This window comes from Cryptomeria japonica, chromosome 3 (assembly GCF_030272615.1).
Source record: "Cryptomeria japonica chromosome 3, Sugi_1.0, whole genome shotgun sequence".
NCBI classification, from domain to species: Eukaryota; Viridiplantae; Streptophyta; class Pinopsida; order Cupressales; family Cupressaceae; genus Cryptomeria; species Cryptomeria japonica.
In genome coordinates, this window is record NC_081407.1 from 121,481,673 (window position 1) to 121,505,613 (window position 23,941).

Below are 23,941 nucleotides of genomic sequence, written 5' to 3' on the forward strand. Positions count from 1 at the left end.
TTCTTTTTGAAGGCTGCGGTCAGCTTGGGAAACCCACGGATAGCATAAGGAAAGGCCTAAAGCCTTCCAAAATACAAATCGCCTCCTTTTTGAAGCCTTTGGTAGGTGTATGGTGTGCTGGGTAAATAATGTGGTATGGCTGGGCTGAAAAATCAGCAGTATAAAAATATTTAAATTTTTGAAGACTCTTCCACAGGTACATACAACCTAAGTCACCAGGTTCGACCAAATTTGAACCTTGAAGTTCGAAATTCGGTGAACTTGAAAAACTATGCAAAAAATCGATTAAATTCGAAAAAAAAATTAGGGTTTGTGATAAAGTGTTTTTCATTTTTTTGGGTTTGCGTTTTAGGGTTTTCTCGTGGATTTTATAAAAGGGCGGCCGCAGGAGTTGCAATCACACCCACGCGAGTTGCTAACGGAGCCCACTCTGCCCGACCACCACGCGAGTTGCCAAAGGAGCCTTGTCTGCCCGGCCGCAGGAGTTGCTCAGCCGCCACCAGTCGGCGACGCCACCACCAGTCCGTGATGCCACCAGCTTGCATCGCCACCAGTCCGCGACGCCACCAGCTTGCGTCGCCACTAGTCCGCGATGCCACCTGCAATCCGCGACGCCACCGACAAGCATCGACACGTCCACGACCTACACAGGTAGGCCACCATTTTTTTTAAGTTTTTTTTTTTTTTTTTTTGTTTATAATGTTAATGTTTAAAAATTTATGATTTTATATTAATAGTTTGTAATATTATATTATATATTTTTATATTTTTAAAATTTTTTTTAGGTTTAATATTTTTATAAACAATTTAATAATGTTTATTATAAATTTTATTATTATTTATTTAATATTTTTTTAGGTTTATTATTTATTGTTTATTAAATGTTTATAAATTTATAATGTTGTTTATTTAATATTTTTTTAAGTTTATTATTATTTAATAATGTTGTTTATTTAATATTTTTTTAGTTTAATTAATAGTTTATACTTTATAATGTTTATTTATAAATTTATAATGTTAATTTTTTATAATGTTGTTTAATATTATTATTATATAATTTATAATTTTATATTAATGGTTTTTTATTATATTGTTTAATATTATATATTTTTAAAAGGTTGAAATAAAAGTAGTGTGTTTTTTAATTTTTCTTTCCAAACATGCAGATTTTCATTTAATGGCTCCTCCCAAATCAACTTCTGAGGCATGGAAGCATGTGACCCGAAATGGAACTTATATCAAATGTAACATATGTCAGGCAAATATTATTGGAACTTTAACAAGGCTTAGGGACCACTTCCTTGCTAATACAGGGGGTCCAAGTGGAGGTGTTCAAGCATGCATAGGTGCGACTCCAGAACTTAAAGCTATTCTAGAGAAAGAGTTGGCTGCTTCAACGGTAGGCAAAATGAAGAAGGCACAAAAGAAACAGAGAATTGAAGGAGATATATCTAGATTCACATCTGCCATGTCTTCCTCTTCTATGCAATCCGAAGCGACGAGTGTACCAAAACAGAGTGGAACATTGAACAACTTTTGGAAACCAGTAGAGAAACAACAGGTGGATGATGTAGTTGCTGATTTGTTTTACACAAGAGCTATTCCATTCAATGTTGCGAGAAATCCTCATTTCCGTAATGCAGTTCAGAAAATTGCAGAGTTTGGCAAAGGGCACACACCCCCAGGTTCAGAGGCTATCAGGACAACTCTTTTGCAGAGGTCAAAAGATAGAGTGACTGAAAAATTAGCTGATGTCAAAGCCACTTGGAAGGAAACAAGTTGCACTATATTGAGTGATGGATGGTCAGATATGTGTCAAAGGCCATTGATTAATGTTTTGGTGTCTTGTTCTAAAGGTGTTGTGTTTTTGAAAGTCATTGACACCATGAACCACAAAAAAACTTCAGAGTATATTTTTCAAATATTAGAGGAAGCCATTCTTGAAGTAGGGATGGAAAATGTGGTTCAAGTGGTAACTAATAGTGCAGCAAATTGTGTGGGAGCTGGGAGGCTGATTGTAGAGAAGTACCCACAGATATATTGGAGCCCATGTGCAGCTCATTGTCTCGATTTGTTGCTTCATGACTTGGCTAAATTCCCATGGGTAAATGAAGCTATTCATAGAGGGAGAGCAATTGCAAATTTCATACGGAATCATCATCTCACATTGAGTATTTATAGGTAGCATGCATCAAAGGAATTGTTGAGGCCTTGTGAAACAAGATTTGCTTCATATTATATCACTTTGAAAAGAGTGGTTGAAGAAAAAGCAGCTTTGAGGTTTGTTATATGTTCCAATCAGTGGGAAAGTTTAGTGCTTTCTAAAGACCCCAAGGGGAAGAACATAGAGCAAATCATCCTAAACAGCAATTTCTGGGAAAGTGCAGCAAAAGTCTTGCTTGTATGTGAACCAATTGTTGACGTGCTTCGTATGGTTGATGGTGACACTCCTTGCCTTGGCATGCTTTATGAAAGCATGGACCGGTGTAAGGAATCTATTCAAAAAGCACTAAATAATGAAGAAGCAGAATATATGCAGATATGGGAGACAGTTGATTGCAGATGGAAAATGATGCACACACCTTTACATGCAGTAGCTTGCTTTTTGGAGCCTAAGTTGTTTTCTATTGATAGAAGGGGTGATAATGAAATCATGGCAAGGCTTTACCAAGCCATTAGCAGATATGTACCAAATCCAAAAATTGCAGCACTAATCAGAGATCAAAGTTGGCAATACAAGAGAGGAGAAGGGATGTTTGGAGGGGCAGAAGCCAAATATGACTCGCCACGTATGTCTGGATATAGATGGTGGATCTCTTATGGATCATCAGCTCCTGAACTGCAAGAGTTTGCTATTCGAATTTTGAGTCAGGGAGCAAGTTCATCAGCTTGTGAGAGGAACTGGAGTTGCTTTGACCACATCCATTCCAAAAAGAGGAACAAATTGCTGACTAGAAAGTTGGGAGATCTTGTCTATGTTCACAGCAATTTGAAATTGCTGATGAACAAATCAGCAAAGAACACTTCTTTACAACAAACTCTTGAAGGCATAGCAATCCTAGATGCAGATGAGCCTGACTTTGAAGATGATGAACTGAGTAGTGATACAGATGATGATGATTTGGCATCCCAGCCAAGTGCTCTTGATGACTTAGAGTTATTTTAAAGTTCTAAAGTTTTTGACTGTTATTGTACCTTTTTGACAAAAGAACATCTTTGCAATAGTGAAAGCATATGTTTCCTACGGTTTATATTTTATAAATGTGTCATCTTTTTGTAATGATTTCAAATCTATTTATCAATGTTAAACTATTTACGCAAATTTATAGATATATTACATATATTTATTAAAAAAAAATTTAAAAATTACATATGGCGAATTTAATTCGAATTTTATACATTTCGAATTTTTTCCACATCGAACTTCATTCGAATTTCAAAGCTATCGAACTTCGAATTCGAATTCGAACCTGGTGACTTAGCATACAACACTATTAATAATTTATTTTTTCCTTGCATACACCACACAGTAATATATGCTTTTTCACCATTCGCACAAACCACTAAAAATTGTATAGATCTCTGCAAATTTTTTTTTGATAACAAAACAATAATTTGCATTTGTGAACCCTACGAATCTAAAAGATATAAGAATCTAGTTCAAAACCTCTATTTCTCCATTTCTGCACAAAAATTGTGACTCTAAATAAATCATGCCATATTGGCTAGGGAAGATCTTTCACTTCTGAAACCAATCTTCGTAGTAGGGTTTTCGTCCTAGGGTTGTTGAGCAAACCTGCTCAACCTCCACAACTGCATTCTAATAAAATATTAAATGCCAAGAATGCTCAAATGAGTCTCCTCATCCTCTATTATAATCCTTTGTGGAACTTACTGAAAATCAATATTTTAAAACTAAGTTACCGATTCAGGTACGGATTCACAGAATCGGCAATTTTTTTTCCCTTGGGTACGGGTACGGGTACGTCCATACATGTGTGTGTGTGTGTATACATATACACACACACACACACATACATACATACATACACACACACACACACATATATACATACATACATACATACATATAAATATACATATATATACATACACACACATACATACATATATATACATACATACATACATATATATATATATATACATACACATATATATACATATATATACATACACACATATAAACATACATACATATATATATATATATACACACACATACATACACACACACATATACATACATATATATATACACACACACACACACATATAGATGACATAAAATCAACTCCAATGATATAAAAACAATTGAGAGAAAATGTAATCTTGAATTTATTTAGTTTATGACAGACTGAAATTAAATCAAAATAAACACTCATACAGTGGATTGCATAGATGCAGCGATTGATTTGATTAATGATGCTCAATTAGGTCTTGAAACCCTCAGAAAATATTGACAATACCAGATCCAATCATCAAGTTAGGACAGCAAAATGTAGTGATAAATAATGCCCTATAACTACTGGGAGATCTCAGACCTGATTACTAATCAATATGATAACCAGTTGACCAATAAGAAATCACTAATAGCAGTTTCATATGACAGTATAAAGAAATCAACAAAATAGAAATAAAGATCAGATTGCACCAATGATGACAGACTGTGTATTTATGACAATTGCAATTTGAATAGTAGTTTGGGTCAGATCACACCCCTTATAAAAGGTTGCAATGTATATGAAATTGCAATTTAAATAGTACAGTTTGCAGCCAGCACTACTTTATTAATTTGCCCCAAAATTAGGCACAGCAGATGATGAATAATCACTGAGGGCCCAGCCACCAGGGAAGGACCTTGGAGGAATCAGGCTTGGACTAGGAACCGGGCAGAATCAGAATTAGGATCCAGGGGTTTTAGTTAAGAATCAGTAACTTAGTTTTAAAATCATTTTTTGAATAATAAATCTTTTTGCTCCATAAAAGTGACTTTAAACAACAATTAGGTAATTCATATAAGTTGTCTTTTAATTTTTGTTTTTCACAACTAACATTTAATTATTTAATCATTAAATTATTTCTCCGCACATCTGCCAACACACTCAGAAGCTCACTGGAGATGCAGCTTAATAAAAATTGATACCTATCAAAAATAGAGTATTCCTCCAAAAAGTTTGGAATGCACCCAAAGTGACAAAACTGCCCTAGAAAGCATCAATAGACTCATCTTGATCCCTTGGACACAATGCCATTAATTGAACTCCATTTTGACAAGGACGACACTCCCCAAGAAAGTTGGATCTTTCAAAGATGTTGGAAAGGCCAAACGAAAAAAAGACATTGCAATGAATTATTTCCTTGTACTTAACGCCACACCTCAAAACACCACCTACATGATGAGGTAGGGTGAAAGCACTTTTAACTTCTAGTGTCTCACAATTATTAGGTCTCGCACTTCTCCATTAAGGCTAACGATTCCTTGTTGAGGATCTTGATACCACCATCAAAGCTGGTCCTTCTAAACCTCCAAGAACTGCAACCCACTACCCACTACCAACCTCCTTTGACTTCTTGTCAACATCCTCTAGCAGAGAAGGAAGCAAAAAATGGAGCACCCAATTTCTCACCTTTGGTGATTACAATACTTGCTCCATTTCAAAAAGAAAATCAAGCACAATTGTCACATGAGACCACAAAATCCCAATGTCCTCTATTCCTTTCATATACACAATCTTTACCAAGTTCAGTGAGATGGAATTTGGGCATCTAAGAATAGACCATGAATGATGATCCAAGCCCTAACCCTTGAGAAAGGGGTCAAAAGCCTTCCTATAGGAGTGCTTGTGTTCCATAGAGATCTTGACAAGAGAACACAATGAAAGAACCTTCACGCTCCAAAAGCCTTAAAAGCAAACCTCCACAAATCCAGCAGCCTAAAGGAAAGGCAATAATAACACCAAATGACACCACAATAAAAATAATACAGTTATCCTAACTTACGTGTTCACATAGCAGAAGACACTGATGGCATGCTTGGTAATGGCAAGTGAGATTCAGTGTTAATATGTGAAGTCCTCCGCTGGCTCTTCACTTTCCAATGTGTCCTTTCATTTTTCTCATACGAGTTTTGTCTATTCATATGCTTTAAAACCTTTCATATATCTTTGGGCATATTGTCTCTTTTAACTAATGATGAAATAAACATTGTAAGCTACTGCACTGAATAAATGAGATTTTCGTATGCTTTTCCCATGGATGGAATGGTGAACCACACATATTCGTGTCTATAGTGTGCTCTGTTTTGTTCTCACTGCTGTGTGTAATAATTAAATTCCTCTAATAGCATTTTAAACTCAACAACTAGTATTAGAACTGTGTGAAATTGAGAACAGATGAAGGATGTACATAAGTGGAGGATTGAAAAATTCTCTAGCCAGAACTTCAGAATGTGGAAATTGTGATTGGAAGCATTGTTAATTCAAAGAGACCTCTAAATTGAGCTGGAGGGGAAATCAAAGAATCCGGTTGTGATGTCCCTTGAAGATTGGGATAGATTGGATAAGAAGGCAATAGCAACAATAATCCTCTCTCTATCTAGTAATGTATTATTTAATGTTGCAATAGAAAAAAAAGTGAAAGGATTGTGGGAAAATTTGCCCAATATGTATGAGATGGCTTCTGCATCAAATCAAGTTTTTGTAATGAAGAAATTATGCGATTTGAAGATGAAAGAAGGCGATAATATGTCAAATCACTTGAATGAATTTGATACATTGATCGATCAATTAATTTCTGAGTATAAACTTGGATGATGAAATCAAGGCCATTTTGTTATTTTTCTCTCTACTCAATAATTGAGGAGTTGTTATGGATATTAGCAACAAGGTATTTGGTAAGAAGGGAAGTGTATTGAAATTTGATGATGTAGTTGGGACTCTTCTCAGTGAGGATATGAGAAAGAAGAATCAAGGTACTTCATTGGATGGTGCTTTGATAACCGGAAATAGGGGGAGATCACAAGAACAAGGGAGGAATAACCATACAAGAATATCAACGTCCAACAAGATATCAAAGTCAAGAGGCAGAAATATTAGTCATTGGCATTGTGGCAAGGAAGGCCACAACAAGAGAAATTGCTGGTCATTCAAGAAGGCTGAAAGTCAGTCCAAAGAAAGTGAGGCAAATGTTACATATGAAAAAGATGTTGGTGCTCTTGTTCTAACTATTGGAGAAGCTACAATAGATGTTTGGGTGTTTGATTCTGGAGCATCATTTCATGCCAAAACTTCAAAAACTATCAAAACACTAACTCTGAAAAGGTTTATCTTGATGATAATGAACCTTGTGATATTGTTGGCAAAGGAGATATTTTATTGAAACTGAAAAATGGAAATAGTTGGCTGCTACAGGATGCTAGACATGTCCCTCACCTCAAGAGAAGCTTGATTTCAGCTAGGCAATTGGATTCTCAAGGATGTAGTGTCACTTTTGAGTCAAGTGCATGGAATGTGGCAAAAGGAGCCTTGGTGATTGCTAGATTAAGCAAATCAAACACTTTGTATGTGCTAGAGAGTCACTCTCAACTGAGAGCTACAATAACATTAGTGGACAACAATTCAGAGCTTTGGCATAAAAAGGTTTGGTGACATGGGCAAGAAGGGCCTTGAGATTTTGCACAAAAAGGATCAAACTCTTGGTTTGAAATTAATAGATTTGGAGATTTGTGAGCATTGCATAAATGGAAAACAAAATAGGACAAGATTCTCCACCAAAGAGCATGAGAAGAAGCCATGCCTATTGGAGGTAATGCATTTAGATGTCTTTGGTCCCTTGGAGGTAACTTCAGTTGGTGGGTCTAATTATTTTGTCACTTTTCTAGATGATTGCACTAGGACGATTTGGGTTTACATGTTAAAAAGGAAGTATGAAGTATTTGGCATGTTTAAGAATTTCTAAGCACTTGTTGAAAACCAAACTGAAAATAAGATTAAGTGTTTAAAAATTGACAATGGGAGTGAATATTGTTTGATAAAGTTTGATCAGTTTTGTGCAAGAATGGTATTAAAAGAATTAAAATTGTTCCATTTACACCATAAGAGAAAAATGCAGTAGAGAGGTTGAAGAGGACAATCTTGGAGAGATCTTGTAGCATGCTCTCAAATGAAAGTTTGGGAAAATAATTTTGGGTAGAGGTAGTAAATATAGTGTTGTATTTAATTAACTCAGGTCCATCCTCTCGGTTGGAGTTTGAAATTTCCAAAGAAAAGTGGCTGCGAAAAAAAAATTCTTATAATCATCTACAGGTGTTCAGTTGTGAAGCTTCAATTCATATTCCACAAGAAAGAAGAATGAAGCTTGATGTGAAGTCAAAATGGTGTATCTTCGTTGGATACAAAGATGAGAAATGTGACTACAGGCTATGAGATCCCATTCTGAAACAAGTCGCTCACAACAAAGATGTAAATTTTAATGAAAAAGTGATGCCAAGTTTACCAAAATAGGGAATGATTGCAAAAGAATATGTGCCATTGGAAGACATACCATCGAAAGAATATATTCGTTAGAAGACATCACAAGTGGGAGTGTTGTGTTTAATCAAAATGATATTTTAAATGTTGGCAACAACAATGAAGGAAAACTAAGAGGGGGGGGAGACTGAGAGGGGGGGGGGAGGGGGGGTGAATCAGTTTTCACCGGATTATCAAACTTAACCTTAAATGCAAATCTGATAAACTATAGTAACAACAAAGATAATCAAATTGACAGCACAACACACAACACCAAGATTTTGATGTGGAAAACCCAGTTAAGGGAAAAACCACAGTGGGAACCTACCCACAATTAGATGATACTCTGCAGTAGTATGTGAAAATATTACAATGGGGAATGCACATGCATTCATACATGTTGTCTAGAGCTCACTGCTCAAAATAAGATGACCCAGAAGGCTACAACTACCTTACAATAATGATCGGACTACAATCCGGATTACATGAACTGCAAATATAGCATCTCCTTATGCCTAATGACAGTTTCAGTTAAGCACATTGTCTGCCCTACAACAATCTATGCTCTATACACCACACCGAAAGATGAATTCCTTTATTCGCTCATACACCACTCTCTGATAATGTAGACACAACCTTGACACCTAAATTACAGACTTTTTCACCTATTTATACAATTCATCAAACTTGACTACAAGGTCAGCCAAACCCTCAACTCACAATTGCAAAATTACATCACATGATACAAAGATCAGCCACTAGACCAATATAATGATATACATGATATAGCATGGACTTAAATTAAATGCTCAAACACGCAACACCACTGGAAATCATGCCAAAATCCACTGCAACACGCTACACCACCAAGAATACCGCATAACACGAAGAATATCACCAGATCAACAAGATCACCAATACCGCACACAATGATCAATGCGGACCACCAAAACAAATAGGACACGATTAGGAAACATCAACAAGTACATTGGAACCATCCGCAATAGTTGCACCAACACCATTTATCAAATCTTCATCGATCAACATCTGAAACTCAAGAACACTCAAACAACAACACCTTGGACTAGAAAGATAGCTTGCGGAGTGTTGTGACGTTTTCACAACATCGCCCCATTGCAAATGGGGACCCCCTTCTTTTTAGGCCCTTTCGGTCTTTTGTCTTTGTTTTTTGGGTCTTTTCGCAGCAATCTCTCCTATCTCTTTGTTTTGCAGGTGTTTGGGGGGTTGAATTGGTCAAGTCTTCTTTTTGTTTGAGTGATTTTGGTGAAGTCTAGTGCCTGTTTCGTCAATTTTAGGGTTCCTGCCTTTAGTCCTAGATTTTAGGGGTTTCTACTACGGTTTTGGAAAAAATGAACATGGAACTAGAATTAGAACCCTTCGAGGAGCCTCCCAGTAAAATTTGAGTGAAAATGGAGCAACTTTCTATTTTTAGAAAGTTCCTATTTTTTAGGATTTTACTGAGCCTCAGAATGTCTTCATTTTACCAAAAATCAAACTTACTGTTTTTTAGTAATTTCAATTTTTTAGTAAGATTCTATTTATAGTAAGTCATTCCCTGTGAACTGTTTTGGGGTCTAATGCCTGACGTTCTGAAAGTTTCTATTTTTGGAAAGTTTATTTTTGATAGGACCATTCAAGCAGGCAATGAAGATCAAGCATTCACGAATACTTCTAAATCCGAAAGGTTTGAAAAGTAGATAGAATCAGTCAAAATTGGCTAAGTATTGGAAGCCCATTCCTAAAGTGGAAAGCTCGAGAAATTTGTCTAAGTCCAAGAAATCACCTCAAATCCATATATGGTAGCTTGATCCAGAAGAAGCTCAAAAATTCACCTAAGTCAGGAAGAAGAAAGGAAATCATGAATTCCTCCACACATGGAAAAATCCGCCCTACTCCTTAGGAGGGCGCCAAAGTGGAGTGGTCAGGGAAGAATAGAAAAGTTGTGAATTCCTTGGCTTAGGAAGATTTGCGCCCTAGCAACTAGGAGGGCGCCAAAACAAGGGAGACAAGGAAAAGATTGCAAAACAAGTGAATTCCTTCCCCAGTGACAAATGCCGCCTAGGAATGATGGAGGGCGCCAAAGTGGAGTGGTCAGGGAAGAATTGAAAGAATCATAAATTCCTCCACCTATGTAAAATCCGCCCATGAGTGAGTTAAGGTGCCAAAATGAAGAATGCATGGAAAGTGTGAAAAATGATGAATTCCTCCACCTGTGCAAAATTCCGCCCTAGCATTGTGAAAGGTGCCAAATCCAAGGGATGAAGGAAAGTCCAACAAATCATGAATTCCTCCCCTTTTGCAAAAATCCGCCCTACTCCTCAAGAGGGCACCAAAATGGAGAAGTTAGGGAGGAATGGAAAAAGTGTGAATTCCTTCTTCATGGTCAAAATCCGCCCAAGCACTGTGAAGGGGCGCCAAAACGAAGAATACATGGAAAATGTAAAAAATCATGAATTCCTCCCTCCTTGAGGAATTGCGCCCTGGCCAAGGAAGAATGTTGAAATGGCTAAGTCAAAGAGAATCAAGGAAATGATGAAATTCCAAGACAGAGGGAATTCCATGCCTAAGGTGGAAAACTGAAAATTTGTCGAAGGCATGAAAATCCAAAGGTCAAGGAGGAAATTGAAGGTTAGGAATGGATTGAAAAAGCAGAAAATCCCCTCGGGAAAAAAATTTTAAAAATCCATTTTTAGACACCAAATCTCGTCTGAATTTCAATTTTTTTGCATATTTGGATTCGTAGGAGAATTTCCTATCTCCTGGACCCGAGACTTAAATTTTAGGAAAGTTCCTAAAAATTAGGAGATGTGAAAAGTTGGTCAAAAAGCTCCCTGTGGACATGATTAATTCAAAGAGCACAAAAATTCCTTCCTCAGCAGATTTGGATTCGTAGGAGAATTTTCTATCTCCTGGACTCGGGACTTAAATTTTAGGAAAGTTCCTAAAAAATAGGAGAAGTGAAAAGTTGGTCAAAAAGTTCCTTGCGGACATGATGAATTCAAAGAGCACAAAAATTCCTTCCTCAAGGAACAAATTTCCAGAATTTCTTCTCTAGTTCCAAAATGTGCCCAAGGTTGGAAACAAGACATAAAAATCAAGGTTCAAGAAGAAAAATTCAAAATTCAAAAAAATTCCTTCCTCAGGGAAGAATTGCACCCAAGAAGAAGAAATTCCAAGAAAGTGGAAAAATTGACCGAGTGTTGGAAATTCCTTCTTCAGGACAAAATTCCAGGAAAGTGAAAATTGACTAAGTGTTGGAAATTCGTTCCTTCAAGACATAATTCTTGGGAAATGTGAAATTTGGCTAAGGCATGAAGGAATTCCTTCCTTAAGGGGTAAAGTAGAGTCAAGGTCAAAATGAGGTTAAGGAGGAATTTTTCCTCCACATCAAAATTCCTTCACTATGGAGAAAATGCACTCCAGGAAAGGAATGGGCACCAAATGAAGGTAACGAAGGAATTTTTCTTCCAAGATGAAATTCCTCCATGACATAAAAATTCCGCCCAAGGAAGAAGATGAAAATTCCAAGGCAAGGAAGGAATCGAAGATGAACAAAACGAGAAAATTCCCCTTGGGGAAAATTTTGAGAAATCCATTTTTGGGCATCAAATCACATCCAAATTTCAAAATTCTTTCAGATTTGGATTCGTGGGAGAATTTTCTCTCTCCTGGAACCTAGAACCCTATTTTTGGAAAGTTCCTAAAAAATAGGAGATGGTGGAAAATCATTAAAAATCTCCTCCAGAGCAAAGAAAGTTTGAGAAACTTCAAGAAAATTCTTCATGGATCAAATTCCTCTTATAAAGTTTTCTCTCTCCAAGGTTTTCTCGCAAGTGGCAGCCGAGTCAACGCACGTTGAATTAATGAAGCATCTCTTTGCATGCAACCGTCACATTTATGGCATTATGGCAAATTCCTTCTGCATGCAGTCATCACATTCAGGAGATGATGGTGCATTTATGGAATCATGGCCGTTGCATAGTGGGCACTTTTTGAATGTAATGATTAATTAATGCTTTATGGGTGCCATTTTTGGCAGGATTGTAATTAATTGTATATGGGCTTTATGGGGTATTTATTGCTGATTCCCACCTTGTTGCATCTTGAGTGGAGAATCTTTTGGGGAAACCCTAATTAGGGTTTTGCATATAATCACGGCCTAAGGCCTATATAAAGGGGTGACCCCCCTCATTTGTAAAGGAGGGAAATTTGTATGAAATTGTTGCGATAAGTTTTGAGATAATAACAGTGAAACATTGTTCTCTGATGGTGTCCACTTAAGTTATTTTTTCAAGACTTGCATGGTTTCACCTTCTTTCACCTTCCTCACTTAGAGTAGAGTTTTATTTTCTCAATTGTTAGATAAAGTGCTTTGATTTCAATGGAAAATGTAATGGTGTTCGATAAATTTCCATGGTTCATACTTTTTGCGTCTTGTTGATTGTAAGTTGCAGTGTAAAGTTAGTTTGAGCCCCTAAATTTGTACTAAGTTCGATTGTGGATAGTTGTTTGGATTGTGCCGTTTTTGGGTATTCAAATGCACTTTCTCAATTTGAAAATCCTCTAGCATACCCAGAAGATCGCACCGGTTCTTGCGGAGTTGTAGTTAAACTTGGCAAAACAGAGCTTGGTTTATTTGGAATTTGTCCACCGAAGCATTAACTGTTGATATCATTGCCCTTAGGAATACATTTAAATCCTTCTAAACCCTTTCCCCTTTATTTTCAGTTCATTCCAATTTTGTTCAAAGCAGAAGCATCACCAAATTGCTATATCTGATGATAAAGTTCCAAGCCACAGTAAAGAAGTAAAAGAACGATCAAACGTAAGGCCCCTTGGATTACCAGCAAACACATTAGCCAACTGAGTCACGTCCACGCATTGAAGGAACCTTGGAGTTAGCTGTTTGAACTTTTTGTTCAATCTTAGCATACAGACTAATTTTGATCAAGAGAGAGTAAGGTGACCATTGGTAACTTTATTCTATGTTAGACTCAGTCATAAAAAACACGTCAACATGGAGCACCAAATCACGAACCATCTGAAATGTAGATGCACATGAACATCCCAAACAATCTCCCAAAATGATAACTCAAGATCTGATCACACCAGCATATACCGGAGGAAATACCGAACTCTGCAAAGTATTGATCAGAAAAACCAAACTGCAAACCGGATCAATAAATCACAGGAATATGTTGACATCAATGACAACATCATATCCTAGCAGCAACAATGTCCAACAATCTCCCCCTTTGGCATTGATGGCAACATATAGATGTGAAAAACAATCAATGCAAAGAAAGAAAACAAACTTCCCCTAAGACTAAGCTCACCAACAACAGATAAGACAGTTTTTCACATGCTTCCTCTCCCCCTTTGACATCAATGACAAAGGTTCTCAAAACAGAAAACCAAACTCTCCCTCTTAGATAAACAAATCAGCTCAATTGAACCACAAACAGACTACTCCAGAGGAGCAGTATAAACTCATCAATCCAGACAAAAAGATAAGACTGTGAATAATAGAATAATACTTTATTATTTTATTAATGCTTAATATTGTAAACTTAGTGTAAATATTTTAATAAGATCTTGCTCGATCTTATTGGCAGTTTCTTTTTAGAAACCTGCCCTCTTGTAATTTTTTGCAATCCTATTTATTGAGCGTTTGCTCATTCTTAATATACATTCATTTTTTACCAATTACTTGCGTAATAGTGAAGTCCACCGGATTGATGCAACTCAATGCATCTAGTTCCCATCAGGAGGGGTGGATACCCCTAACTTGTCTCTCAAATAGACAAATGGGTCTGCAGGCAAAGGCTTTGTGAAAATATCAGCAATTTGTTCCTTTATAGACACATACTCTAGCTTCACTTCCTCTTCACTGACTTTTTCTCTCAAGAAATGATACTTGATTGATACATGTTTAGTCTTTGAATGTTGCACCATGTTTTTTGACATATTAATAGCACTGGAATTATCACAATATATGACAGTAGGCTCATCATAGATAACTCTGATATCCTTCAACATTTGTTTCATCCAAACTACCTGAGTGCAATTACTAGCAGCAACAATATACTCAGCTTCAACAGTAGATGGGGAAACTGAATCTTGTTACTTACTTGCCCATGAAACCAATTTCTTACCCAAAAAGAATAAACCACTAGAGGTACTCTTCCGGTCATCAACATCACCAACCCAATCAGCATCAGTGTAAGCACATAGCATGAAATCATCGGATACCACAAACCATAATCCACAGTTCCTTTTAGATATTTGAATATCCTCTTTACGGTAGTGACATGACTCTCTTTCAAATCAGCTTGATATATAGCAGTCATGCACACAACATGCATAATGTCAGGTCTAGGCTGAGTTAGGTATAGCAGTCCACCAACCATAGATCTGTACAAGGTCTGGTTAGCTTTCGAAGATTCATCTTTTTTAGATAATTTGCAGCCAGTCACCATAGGAGTTCCAACCAGTTTAGAATCTTCTAACCCAAATTTCTTCAACAACTCCACATATTTAGCTTGAGATATAAAAATACCTTTTCCAGTTTGTGAAATCTACAAACCTAAGAAAAATTTCATTTCTCCTATCATAGACATTTCAAATTCTTTCTGCATATCACTGTCAAACTTCATACTCAAGTTATCATCTCCTCCAAAGATAATGTCATCAACAAAAACTTCAACAATCAAAATGTTATCATTCTCAATCTTTAGATATAGATTACCATCAACAGTACCTTTATTAAATCCTAATTTTAGCAAATGCTTATCCAATCTAGCATACTAGGCTCTAGGGGCTTGTTTCAATCCATAAAGAGCTTTCTTCAATTTGTATACCATGTCTCCATCATCTGATAATGAAAATCCATCAGGTTGTTCAATGTAGACTTCTTCCTCAAGATCACCATTCAAGAAGGCTGACTTGACATTCATTTGATATACCTTGAAATCTTTATAAGCAGCATATGCAAGCAATAGTCTAACAACTTCAAGTCTAGCTACTGAGCAAAAGTCTCCTCATAATCAATTCCTTCTTTCTGTGAATATCCTTTGCATACCAGTCTTGCTTTATTTTTGACAACTTCACCGACTTAGTACCAATCACATTCGTGTCCTTAGGTCTAGGCACAAGTTCCCATGTGTTATTCTTTTCAATTTAATTCAATTCTTCTTCCATAGCCTTCATCCAATTTTCATCTTTGCAAGCTTCAACAACATCTTTAGGTTCAATTTTGGAAATCAAACATACCTCTTCAACAGCTAGCCTTCTTCTAGTCATTACGCCTTTATTTTTATCATTACGCCTTCATTACGCCTTTACGTCAAAATCTTTTGATTATTCTGATTTTCAGGTTCCTGCACCTCTCCACCAACAACAGTAATATCCGGGTTAATAGTCTTTACCAAATCATTCTGTTTCAATTCTTCAATCTAATTTAGTGTTAAAACAACATCCTCATCATCATATCCGCATGCTTTGATTTCTTTTCCATAATTCTCATCAACTTTCACATTTGCACTTTCCACTATCTTTCTCAATCTCTTATTGTAGCACCGATAGGATTTTCTCTTTGTAGAGTATCCCAAGAAAATTCCTTCATCACTTCTTGCATCAAACTTTTTTAAATCTTCATCTCTCTTGATATAACACTTGCTTCCAAAAATTCTGAAATATCTCATAGTAGGAACATGACCAAACCATAGCTCATAAGGAGTCTTATCATTATCACCTTTTATATGAACTTGGTTGAATGTGTAAACAACAGTGCTAACAACTTCTCTCCAGTAGATCTTCAGAACGTTCCCTTGAATCGGCATAGTCCTTGCAGCATCCAAGATAGTTTTGTTCTTTCTTTCAACAACTCTATTTTGCTGTGGGGTTCTAGGAGCAGCTAATTGTCTTCTAATTTCATGCTTCTCACATAATGAATCAAACTCACCGGAACAAGATTCTCCTCCTTTGTCCGATCTTAGACATTTCAGCTTCAATCTTGTCTGTCTCAATCTTTGCTTTGAATATCTTGAATTTGTCCAATGCTTCTGATTTTTCCCTCAAAAAGGCAACCCACATCATCCTACAATAATCATCAATAAATAACATGAAATATCTGTCACCCTGCACACTTCTTATTGCAGTAGGTCCACATAGGTGAGTATGCACAAGATCTAGCAATCCATCAGATGTATACTGTTTACTCTTGAAAGAAATTCTTGTTTGCTTACCCGTTTGACATTCCTTACATACCGGATTAGCAGGCTTACCAATTTTAGGCAAATGTCTAACAGCTTGAGTAGAACTGATCTTAATCATTGAGTCAAAATTAACATGATACATTCTCCTATACCATAACCAACTTTTATCAATCTGAGCAATCAAGCAACTTTCCTCACCGGCATTCAAATGAAAGATATTACCTTTAGTCTTAGTTCCTGATGCAATCTCTATACTGGAGGCATTTAGGATCTTGTATTTTCCATTCTTGAATTGCAAATTATAACCTTTGTCAACCATCTGTCCAACACTTAAGAGATTATGCTTCAAACCTTCAACATACAAGACATCATCAGTGTTATGCTTACCATCAAAGGAAATAGAACCTCTACCACGGATCACACAGGCTTTGTCATCTCCAAATCTTCTTATCCCACCATCTTATCTCTCCATATTCACAAATTTTCTTTTTATCACCGATCATATGAGGTGAACAACTGTTGTCAATCACCCAATCATCTTTCTCTTCAACTTTAACAGCTAAAGCTTTCTCCTCAATAGTGCAACTTGTGGAATCAACAGGTACCGGTCCATCTTCTTTGATAGCAATAAACACAATTTCATCTCCTTTTGATTCTTCATCTGTAACACCTTCATCATCAACTAATAACAGTTCTTCTGATGTTTATACTTCCAATTAGACTTGTAGGGCTTGTCATACTTCTCATATCTATCATTTCTATCACGCTTATCAAATTTATCATGCCTATCATACTTAGACATTCTCTCCGGGCACCTAGAAGCAAAATGTCCTATCTTATTGCAAGAAAAGCATTTCAGAGGCAATTTACCATCATACTTACCAGCTCCTTTAGGCAATCTCCAGGCAATCAGTGTTTCAAGCTCATCCAATTCTCTTTCTTTCTCTTCCATCTCTCTTTCATATCTGGATATTCTACATTCATCAGGGTCATACTTCTGCTTTCCAAATACAGATGCTCTAAATGTTGTCTCTGACTTTCTATGTGATTCATCAAATTCGCTCAGTTGAAATTCAACAATCTTTCCAACCAACACATCTCGTCACAGTAGTCACACTCTGGATCTCATCAATAGCAGCTACCTTATGTTTGTAAGTAGCAGGCAATGATCTCAACACCTTAGCAACAACTTCATCTTCTTCAATGGTTCCATCGGCACATTTGATACCTAGGACAAGTTCATTCACCTTAGCCATGAAAGAGTTTATGTTCTCATCTTCTCCCATCTTCAGCATCTCATACTTCCCTTTCAAACTTTGCAACTTAGCAACTTTGACTTGTTTATCTCCTTCATACAAGGCCTCAAGCTTCTCCCAGATCTCATGTGCAGTCTGAAGTCCCATCACATTAGTCATATCAGAATCAGTCAGGGCACTCAGCAATGCTTCCTTAGCTCTAATGTTATGTTCGACTTCCTTGATCTCATCAACAGTAACCGGTCCATTCTGAGGAATATAATAGGCATTCTTTGTAATCTTCCAATAATCTTCTTCAAGACATCTCAAGTGCACCTCCATCCGGTTCTTCCATATAGAATAGTTACTTCCATCAAATCTCAATCTTTTCTTCTTAAAAATAACACTTCCACTTCCAGTTGCAATCCCGGATCACCTCAAGCGGTCAAGCTTCTTCTGGAGGATCTAGCTCCAATACCAATTGTTGGCAACAACAATGAAGGAAAACTGAGAGGGGGGTGGGTGAATCAATTTTCACCGGATTATCAAACTTAACCTTAAATGCAAATCTAATAAACTGCAGTAACAACAAAGATAGGGAAATTGACAACACAACACACACAATGCCAAGATTTTGACGTGGAAACACGGTTAAGGGAAAAACCACAGTAGGAACCTACCCACAATTAGATGATACTCTATAGTAGTATGTGAAAATATTACTATGGGGAATGCACATGCATGCAGACACATTATCTAGATCTCACTGGTCAAAATAAGATGACCCAAAAGGCTACAACCCTCAAGGAAGGTTCACTGCCTTACAATAATGATTGGACTACAATCCAGATTACATGAATTGCAAATATAGCATCTCCTTATGCCTAATGATAGTTCCGGTTAAGCACATTGTCTGCCCTGAAACAATCTCTGCTCAATACACCACACCGAAAGATGAATTCTTTTATTCTCTCATACACCACTCTCTGATAATGCAGACACAACCTTGACACCTAAATTACATGACTTTATCACCTATTTATACAATTCATCAACCTTGACTACAAGGTCGGCCAAACTCTCAACTCACAATTGCAAAATTACATCACACGATACAATCGGCCACTGAACCAATATAATGATATACATGATATAACATGGACTTAAATCAAATGCTCAAACACGCAACACCACTAGAAATCACGCCAAAATCCACCGCAACACACTACACCACCAAGAATACCGCATAACACGAAGAATATCACCGGATCAGCAAGATCACCGGATCAGCAAGATCACCAATACTGCGCACAATGATCAATGCAGACTACCAAAACAAATAGGACACGATTATGAAACATCAACAAGCACATTGGAACCATCCACAATAGTTGCACCAACACCACTTATCAAATCTTTATCGATCAACATCTGAAACTCAAGAACACTCAAATAGTAGTGCCTCGGATTAGAAAGATAGTTTGCGGAGCACCAAATCATGAACCATCAATACACATGAACATCCCAAACAATCTCCCAAAATCATAACTCAAGATCTGATCACACCGGAATATACTGGAGGAAATACTGAACTCTGCAAAGTACTGATCAGAAAAACCAAACTGCAAACCGGATCAATAAATCACAGGGATATGTTGACATCAATGACAACATCATATCCTAGCAGCAGCAATGTCCAACATTAAGTCAGCCACGGGTACAACCATAAGTTCATCCCCCTAATTTTCATGTTAATGAAGTGTAAGATCATCCCACTGGTGCTCGTGAGGAGGGTACTTCAAAGGAATTAATTCCTCAAGTTTGAAGGTCAACCAGGGAGTGTAGGCCTCCAACAAAATATAATGATTTTATTCAACATTTGTTGCTGCCAATGAAGCTGAACCTCCTATATTTGAAGAAGCGTATGAAGATAAAAACAACAAACAATGAATGGAGGCTATGAAAGATGAGATGGGACATTTGATGAAAATCACGTGGGTTTTAGTGCCTCTTGCACATAACAGGAAAGCTTTGAAAAACAGATGGGTATATATGTTTAAGGAAGGTGGAAAGAAAAGATACAAGGCTAGATTGGTGGTCAAAGGTTATGACCAGCAAAGCGGTTGCAAAAATGACTTGTATCGGAGTAGTGTTGGGTTTAGCAGCTGTGTATGGCCTTGAATTGGAGCAGCTTGATGTTAAGACAGCCTTTGTACATGGTGAATTGGAAGAAGACTTATACATGCAGCAACTTGAACGTTTTGAAAAAACAGGTAAAGAGGATTTGGTTTGCAAACTTAATTGAAGTTTTCATATTGTTTGAAACAAGCTCCAAGACTATGGTATTTAATATTCAATTCTTTTATGGCCAAACAAAATTTCACTAGGTGTGAAAATGATCCTTGTGTGTATTATAAAGTTGTGAAAACTGCTGAGTTTGTGCTGCTGTTACTTTATGTTGATATGCTCGTGACAGGAACTAACATAGCTGTTGTTAGCAAGCTGAAGCAACAATGGCTAACAAGTTTTCGATGAAGGATCTAGGGGCTGCCAAGAAAATTCTTGGAATGACAATCATCATAGATAGGCAGAAAAGAGAATTGAGATTGTCACAAGCAAAGTATATCGAGAAGGTTTTGGACTACCTTATCTTGAGATAACTTATTGCTTCTAGAAATTTAATCCCTTTTATGAGAGTAGAAAACTCCCTAAGCAATCAACTGTAACTTCCAATCTCATTCCTTTTAATGAGTAAGAAGTCCATTTGCAATTCAGTCTCTTTTTATCATTATGGAGTAACTTTGTATGAATAACAGCTAAGATGCCATTTTGCGATTCTTTATTCTGTCTGGTACTATGTAGATTTCTTGCGATATTAAGATATTCCTATTTATGCGGTTTGTCCTCTACATTTTACTCTTGGTTTCAAGAGTTTATCCTTCAAAGCCACTGTTACAAGAGAATCATTATAGTGTGCAAGGTGCAACTTCTTTTAGGGGAATTTAGAATTTTATTTGGGTTGATTTCCGATGAATATTTGTCCTGCAGATAATCCCTACTTGAGGGATTGGCAATTTGATGAAATCTAGATCAGATATTGACAAAGTGGAACCAGAGCATAGAATTTTAACATAGCAGAGTTGACATTAGAATAGTGTAGTCCCAGAGCATATGTCTTAACACTAGAGTTTACTTGTTGCAAAGTGGCATCTGAGTCTGAACATCATGTATGAGAAGAATGTTTGAATTTGAACACATAGGTGAAGGGTTTCCTGTTCTGGACACTATTAATATCTGCAAAGATGGTTGGTGTAAAAATCTAGTCATTAGAGCCATAAGTTTATGGGTAGTGGCAAAATGTCTATTGACGAAGGGCTGTTATGCCCTTTAGATACTAACATGCATATGCAAATTTCAAATTTAGACAAGGTTTTGCTGCACCCTTAGGAGATGGTAGTGCATATAAAATTGCAATTGGTGCCAGGTGGCTCTTGCCTTTTTTTTTTCAATTTTCATAAATGGCTGGAATTCTTTTCCAAAAAGGAATTTAAGATTTGTGGGACAAAATGATTTTGACGTTATCCATGTTTTATCAAATTAAGTCTAATCAAATCCCTCTTTCCTAATGCTGTAAAGAAGTAAGCAAGCCAGATATATTCGTTGATGAACCATGGAAAAGGTTTTATGACTCTTGATATCCCAGGGAACTTTGTAAATTTAAACTTTCAAGGAAATTATTTGTCTTGATTTTCCTGTATAATGGCTGTGAATATTGAATTATAGGAATAACTTCTGATAACAGGTTTATTCCTACCAAAGACAATAGGCTTGGATGGTGGTTGGATAAAGAAATCAAAAGATGTATAAGACAGGTGATTGAAGGCAGGGAGAGAAATGCTAGCATTGAAAATTCAAGTGACTATGGTACAGATCTACTTGGACTAATGATGAATTCCAACAAGAAGCAGGGTGGAGGAAAGCTGCAGAATAACATGAGCATGACTATAGATGAAGTAATTGCCGAATGCAGAACTTTCTATATAGCTGGACAGGAAACTACAACAATCCTCTTGACATGGACCATGGTCTTGTTGGGAATGCATCAAGACTGGCAAGATCGAGCACGCAGGGAGGTGCTAGAAGTATGTGGGACAAATGAATTTCCGAATGCTGATGCTGTAAATGGCCTAAAGATTGTAAGAATGCATACTGTGAACCTTACCCAGATTTCATTTTTTCCAATGATTGTCTGAAAAACGTTTTGTTTCATAACATTAAGTTAGAAATTAGTTGAAATGTGGAGACAAACGAGCGAGGAAGTTATGCAAATAGTCTGTGTTTTGCAGATATTGAACTATTCATTGAAAGCTTAATACAAAACTTGGTTTTTAGATAAAATTATGTGGTACCTTTGTTATTGCAGATGGGAATGATACTCAACGAGTCCTTGAGACTGTATCCACCTCTAGTGGCACTGCACCGGCAACCATTAAAGCCAATGAAGCTTGGAAAAGCCTCAATTCCTGCAGGTACTCATCTTCAAATTCCAATCATTGCAATGCACCACGATCCATTGTTGTGGGGCAATGATGTGCATGAGTTCAATCCAGAAAGGTTCAGCCAGGGGATTTCAAAAGCTGCCAAACATCCAATGGCATTCATGCCCTTTTCTGTAGGTCCACGGTTTTGCATTGGTCAAAACTTTGCATTATTAGAGGCCAAAGTAGTATTGGCCATGATTCTGCAACGTTTCTCCTTTGTGATTTCACCTCATTACATCCATGAACCTGTTCAGTCATTCACTCTTAAGCCCAAATATGGAGCTCAGGTCATATTCCACATAAATTGAATTTAATAACAAAGAATCCTGAGTAAACATTTGACATTCTGAACTGCTACTTGTCAAGTATGTAGTATATTATTGTGGTGAATAGATAGGGAACTGTTTGATACAAATCATGGTAAAATACTAATATTTTTATGTGATGACATTGATATATTACTACAATGTAAATCTGGTGCCGTATGTTAATTATGTAAAGGGCCTGTGTTGACGTTGTCATACTTGGCTCATCTTCATCATCAAATCTGAATTGAAATTATATGATTATTCGGCTTGATTGAACTGCTTATTTTCAAGTCAATCTCCATTGAAACTTATTTACGTTCATTCCAAATTTTCGTTAGTTCACCTTGAACTCAAGGATTTAATTGTTTTTTAAATGATACTTGCATAACTAAAAACAGGAATTTTCTTCATAGAGATGCAAAATTCGGTACCTAAGATGATATATCTGAAGAGTGCATCTTATTAAATGTAGATAATTTGTTTAAAGCTAGTTTTATGATGTAAGGCAGCCATACCTTGCACTTCACTTCATTTAAAAAGAGTATTTTTAGCAGCCCTTATTTAGTATTTTTAGCCATCTGATTTCAAATTCTACACAAGATTAAATGCTAGTTTTCCTTTATATATAGCTGGTAAAATTTGACCTATACTAGTGACAAGAATTCTCTGGTGTTTTAGTCCATTTTTTTATCATCAGTATAAAAATCCTAGAAGGATTTGATATACAGACAAGGTAAAGGAGGCCATGTGTGTTATATAAGCTCTTTGAGTCTTCATGTTTTCTCTTGCATGTAAGCCAACTAAATTTTGCTCGTCTTCAATATATTAGAACTTACTACCTTTCAAAGAGAATTGCAATTCATATTTATAATGTTTTTGCAATGTAGTTGCAACATACACAAAGTCCAAGTGGTTGATAGAACAAAAGAGAACAAAAACCACTATACACGTCTTGAACACAACTCTAGCCTATCTAAAAAACTAGATATATTAGTAAGAAAGCAATGCTTTAATATAGATGAGTGTTGTATAAAACTTACCGGAGAAGTAGGAGTATGCTATCACCCAATAACTTGATATTCTAAGTTG

General features: G+C 36.6%; 1 protein-coding gene across 1 annotated transcript in view; it reads left to right on the forward strand.

Moving 5' to 3' along the window:
• Positions 1-23,128, forward strand: part of LOC131038753 (cytochrome P450 734A1) — a 46,640-nt gene extending 23,512 nt beyond the window's left edge. Inside the window, exons 4-5 of the mRNA XM_057971292.2 lie at positions 21,806-22,199; positions 22,427-23,128. Coding sequence (XP_057827275.2) covers positions 21,806-22,199; positions 22,427-22,852 — 820 coding nt within the window. The 3' untranslated portion in view covers positions 22,853-23,128. The remainder of the gene's footprint in view (positions 1-21,805; positions 22,200-22,426) is intronic.
• Positions 23,129-23,941: the final 813 nt, after the last annotated feature.